The 5,970-nt window shown below is 35.7% G+C and overlaps 1 protein-coding gene across 1 annotated transcript; it reads right to left on the bottom strand.

Moving 5' to 3' along the window:
• Positions 1 to 4,875: 4,875 nt before the first annotated feature.
• On the bottom strand, positions 4,876 to 5,091 carry LOC110200976 (phosphatidylinositol N-acetylglucosaminyltransferase subunit Y-like). Its single transcript, XM_020976379.1, has one exon. The coding sequence runs from the start codon at positions 5,089 to 5,091 to the stop codon at positions 4,876 to 4,878; it is 216 nt and encodes a 71-aa protein (XP_020832038.1).
• Between the last annotated feature and the right edge of the window lie 879 nt (positions 5,092 to 5,970).

The following is a 5,970-nucleotide window of genomic DNA, read 5'->3' as shown; positions in this document are numbered from 1 at the left end:
TGTATGGTACAGTAAAAGGAAGATCAAAACAGAAACTGGGAAGACAACAAAATCAAAACTCCTACATTCTAAGCCTCAAAGAAAAGGAAAATATGAATTGGTCTCAGGCCCAAAAAGCATTCCCAAAATAACTCAAAAAATAATTTTAAAAATCAAATAAGAAAAAGAGAGAAATTTTTTCAAAAAGAAAGGAGAATCATGTAAGAAAATCATGAAAAGAGAGTCAATATCTTGGTAAAAAGAGGCACAAAAATAGTAAAGAAAATAACACCTTGAAGAACAATAGGCCAAATGGCAAAAGATTTACAAAAAATCACTGCAAAAGATAACACTTTAAAAACCAGAATTGGCCACATGGGAAAAGACATACACAAAAACTCACTCAAGAAAAGAATTCCTTAGAAGGCAGATCCAACATGGAAAAGAAACCACAGGGACATACCTGAGCTCTCCCCTAAATCTCACCAAATACTTTAAAATAATGCCTCAAAACAAATTCTAGAATGTCAGAACCCAAAAAAGGATGGGGTGAAACAATTTTCCAGGCCAATATAGAAGGACAGCAGGAAAGGTCTGCTGCACCAGTATGACAGTGGAGCACAGCTCAGTACAGGAAAGACTGAACCCCAGTAAACCAGAAACAGACCTTGGGGCCACTGTATCAGTGGCAGCACTGGTAGTTTCTGGATCTCTTAGTCCACAGAAGGTAAGGGGGTCAGACAACCAGTCAGAAGATGACTACAGAAATCCCTTTACTGGCACTTGGGGCAAGACTCTGTCGCGCTGCCTATACTTGGATCTTGGTTTCAGTCCTTGGCAGCAGTACTGGGGTGAGGAGGAACAGCAGCACAACAGAGCTTGCACCCAACAGGGGAGCAGGGACCCTTTTCAAATTTCCAGGGCAGAAAAGAGTGCTTGCTGGGGCTCACAGACCAGACCACCCACTGGGAGAGGAGCAAAACCACCTTTCCTTACCACTTTGGAATACCATCTTGGAAGAAATGAAAACTTAGAACTTGCTAGAAGTACCTCTGAAAACAGCCACACAAACCTGCTGAAGCTTGGGACAGTGTGTCCTCCACCTTGAAAGCAGAGTGCCACTCCAGCAAAGAGCTAAAAGTCAAGAAATAGGATGGAAAAGAAGAAAACAAGAGATAAGCCTTCTAACTATATAGAGTTATTATGGTGATAAGAAAGATCAAAACACACGCTCAGAAGACAACAAAGTCAAAACTCTTGCAATCAAAGTTCCCAAGAAAAAAATATTAATTGGTCTCAGACCATGGAAGAGCTGAAAAAGAATTTTAAAAATCAAGAAAAAGAGGTAGAGGAAATATTGGAAGAAAAATGAAAGTGATGCAAGAAAATCATTTTAAAAGAGTCAACAACTTAGTAAAGGAGGCACAAAAATACTGAAGAAAATAATATGAGAAAATATTGAGGGGTATATGGGAAAATTAAAAGACTAATTCCATGTTGGGGAATGCCATGGGGAAGTAGTACAATGACTCAACCATTCTGGAGAGCAATTTGGAACCATGCCCACAAGGTTATATGACAAATTTATTCATTTCCATAAGAAATACTTAGAGTTCTTAAAAGATATCTACATTTATAGGATGTTTGGAATCTTATTTACTATATTACATTTCATTCATTCATTTTTTTATTAATAGATCTATTTGTTTACCTTTATAATCTTAATTTTTACATTTTTATGGTTAAGTAAACCCTAACTAATTTGTACTACAAGGATCAATTTGAACCTGTCTCAATTTCAACTACCACAATTTGTGAATCAGCAGAATCTTGAGACATTAGTATATATGGCATCTAAAACAAGAAAGTGTAACTTACGTAGATTTAATTCGTGAAAGAAAAAGAAAGAAAATCAGTTATTCAGTCATATAAGACCACAATATGGTTACTCTAAAAAGATCACTTACAGTAATGACTTTGTTGAACTCAATCAACAATTTAGTGGATCTTTTTTTTTTTGTCTTTTTTAACAGTATTTTATTATTTCCCCAGTTATATGTCAAGAAAGATTTTAGCATTCCTTTTTACAATATTTTGAATTCCAATTTTTTTTCTTTTCCCCTGCTTTCTGTCCCCTCTTCTGAAAATGGCAGGCAGTTTAATATAGTCTATACATGTGTTGGCACGCAAAAAGTATTTCCATATTAATCACAGTTGTGAAAGAAGAAAAAGATCCAAAGAAAGAAAAACTACCAGAAAGAATAAAGTGAAAAAAAATATACTTTAATCTGCATTTAGATTCTATCAGTTCTTTATCTGGATAAGGATGGCATTTCCCTTAATGAATCATTTATATACTTGTCTTGGATCATAATGTTGCTGAGAAGAGCTGAGTCATTATAGTTGATCACCATTCAATATTGCTGATACTGTGTACTATATTTTCCTGGTTCTGCTCAGTTTACTTTGCTTCAGTTCATACAAATCTTTCAAGATTTTTTGCCTGAAATATGCCTGTTTATCATTTCTTATTCATAATAGTATTCCATTGTATTCATATACTACAGCTTATTCAATCATTCCCCAATTGATGGGTATCCCCTCAATTTCCAATATTTTACCACAATGAAAAGGGCTGCTAAAAATATTTTTGCACATGTAGGTCCTTTTCCCTTTTTCATGGTCTCTTTGGGATTCAGACCCAGTAGTGGTATTGTTAGATCAAAGGATATGCATAGTTTTATAGTCTTTTGGACATTGTTCCAAATGTATCTCCAGAATGGTTGGATCAGTACACAACTCCAAAAATACATTAGTGTTCCAATTTCCCCACATCATCTCCAACAACTATGATTGTCCTGTTTTGTCATGTTAGCCAATCTGATAGGTGTGATGAGGTACCTCAGAATTGTTTTGATTTGCATTCCTCTAACCAACAGTGATTTAGAGCATTTTTTTCAAATGACTATAGATAGCTTTAATTTCTTCATCTGAAAACCACCTGTTCATATCCTTTGACCATTTATCAATTGAGGAATGACTTACATTCTTAAAAATTTGATTCAGTTCTCTATTCATTTTAGCAAGGAGACCTTTATCACAAACACTGGCTTTAAAAATTGCTTCCCAGGTTTCGGCTTCCTTTTAATCTTGATTGCATTGGCTTTGTGCAAAAACTTTGCAATTTAATGTGATCAGATCATTGACTTCACATTTCAGAATGTTTTCTATCTCTTGTTTGGTCACAAATTCTTCCCTCCTCTGTAAATCTGAGAGTTAAACTTTTCCTTAATCTCCTGGTTTGCTTATAATATTCACTTTCATATCTAAATTGTGTACCCATTTTGACTTTATTATGGTATATAGTGTAAGATGTTGATCTATGCCTAGTTTCTGCCATACTATTTACCATTTTTCCCAACAGTTTTTGTTAAATAGTGAGTTCAGGCATACTAAGATCTGGTATGGCTAGGCCACCTTCCCTTGCATTTACTTTTATCAATTTCCTTGCTATTCTGGACCTTTTTTTCTTTCAGATAAAAATGGTTATTATTTTTTCTAGCTCTATAAAATAATTTTGGTAGTTTGAATGACATAGCACAGAAAAAGTAAATTAATTTAGGTGGAATTGTAATTATTATTATATTAGCTCAGCCTGCAAATGAAAAACTGATATTCTTTCAAATTATTTAGATGTGACTTAATTTCCTTAGAAAGTGTTTTGAAATTTTGTTCCCATAGTTGCTGGGATTGTCTTGGCAGGTATATTTCCAAATACTTTATAATGTCTACAGTATGTTTAAATCAAATTTCCCTTTCTATCTCTTGCTGCTAGACTTTGTTAGTAATACATAGAAATGCCAATGATTTATGTGTGTTTGTTTTACATCTAGCAACTTTGCTGAATTTGTTTATTATTTCAAGTAGTTTATTTTTTCTACTTGATTTTCTAGGATTCTCTAAGTATACCATTATATCACCTGCAAAGATTAATGGCTTTATTTCTCCATTACCTATTCTGATTCCATCAATTTATTTTTCTTCTCTTATTGCTAAAGCTAACATTTCTAATAAAATACTGATTAAGAGTGGTGATAATGGACTTCCTTGTTTCACCCTTGATGTTACTGAAAATACTTCTACCTTATCCTCATTACATATAATGATTGCTGATGGTTTTAGATAGATGCTACCTATCATTTTAAGAAAGATTCCATTTATTCTTATGTTCTCTGGTGATTTTACTAAAAATGGGGGTTGTATTTTGTCAAAAGCATTTTTTGCATTTCTTGAGATAATCATATGATTTCTGTTGGTTTTGTTGTTGACATGGTGAATTATAATGATAGTTTTCCTATTGAACTAGCCCTGAATTCCTGTTATAAATTCTATATTGATATAGTTTATTATGTTTACGGTAAGTTGCTATAATCTTTGCTGATTTCCTTTAAAATTTTTGCATTTATATTCATTAGGGAAATTGGTCCATAATTTTTTTCTATGTTTTGATGCTTTCCTGGTATAGGTATCAGCACCATATTTGTATATTAAAAATAATTTGGCAGGACTACTTCTTTGCCTATTTTCCAAAACAGTTTATATAATATTGGAATTAATTGTTCTTTACATGTTTGATAGAATTCATTTCTAAATCGATCTGGCCCTGGACATTTTTTCTTAGGTAGTTCATTGATGGATTGTTGAATTTCTTTTTCTGAAATGGGTTTATTTAAATATTTTATTTCCTCTTCTGTTAATCTGGACAATTTAGTTCCCTATGAAAATAAGATCACTCCAGCATATTAAGAACTAAGTGGAGTAAAATAAGAAATTTTTCTGTTTAAATGTAAATCACATGGCCTTTACTATATCAAGTCTCTTAGGGTAGACTCTGCATTAATTGTGTCTAAACAGCTTGATACCCACCCAAGTCCAGAGGTGGAAGAACACGTACACTGGGATGGTAATCTGCAAGAGAAGACTGTAAAAGCACAGGCTGCTGGTGCTGGTGCAACTATGGGGAAAGTTTTCTTCTACAAATGCAGAGTAAAACAGTCCAGCTAAAGAGATCAGAGGGACAAGGGCAGTCAGTGTGGGTACAGACAGAAACATTTTCCTTGACTGCTTATCTCTTTGTCCTCCGAATGTACCGTGTCCAGCAGTCTGGTGTTCAGGAACAGCCTATTCTTGTTCTTTTTCTTCTCGTTGCTTATTCTGGGGTATCATTCTTTCCTCTTGTGGTATCATATTAGGAATGCCGTCAATGACTGGATAAGCAATTCCCAGTTCTTCATTACTCAGTTCATTTGTTGATACTTCGTACCACAGAGGCTTCTTGGAGAAAGGCACACCAGCACGTGCAGCAGGGCCGCGTCAAAGGCAACCGGAGGCGAAGCCGGGCCGCACTCCGGCCTGTTGGCGGCCGGCCTGGGCCCCCACCGCATGCACTGCCCTGCTCCCTGCGCCAATGCCCGCAGCGCAGACGCAGCTCGTCCCCACTTCCTACTCAGCATGGCCCCTCCCGCGGCGGGGAACACTCGGCGGGCCTCATTCTGGTGCCCTCTCCCAGTCGGCCGACGACGCCACGCCCCCTCCTTTAATTTTCAACATTGTACAAGATTCAACTTCTACAAGATTTTGAGTTCCAAATTTTCTCCACACCTCTCCCCTCTCCCACTACAAGATGATGTGTGTTCTTAATACTGCTTCCTCCAATCTGCCCTCACTTTATCACCTACTTCTCTTATTCCTTTCCCCTTCTATTTTCTTGTAAGGCCGGATACATTTGTATGTCACATTTTCTGCATATCTTATTTTCAAGTGTATGTAAAAATATTTTTAAAATTTATTTTGGTTTATCAACAGTCACTTCCATAACCTTTTGAGTTTCAAATTTTTCTCCCCTCCCTTCCACCTCCCTCCCCAAGATGGTGCACATGATATAGGCTATATATATAAATTACTATTAAACATATTTTCATATTAGTGATT

Source organism: Phascolarctos cinereus, unplaced genomic scaffold, assembly GCF_003287225.1.
Source record: "Phascolarctos cinereus isolate Bilbo 61053 unplaced genomic scaffold, phaCin_HiC Scaffold_726;HRSCAF=1367, whole genome shotgun sequence".
Taxonomy (NCBI): Eukaryota; Metazoa; Chordata; class Mammalia; order Diprotodontia; family Phascolarctidae; genus Phascolarctos; species Phascolarctos cinereus.
The sequence above is the reverse complement of the archived record's forward strand: the minus strand, read 5'-3'. Positions and strand labels throughout refer to the sequence as shown.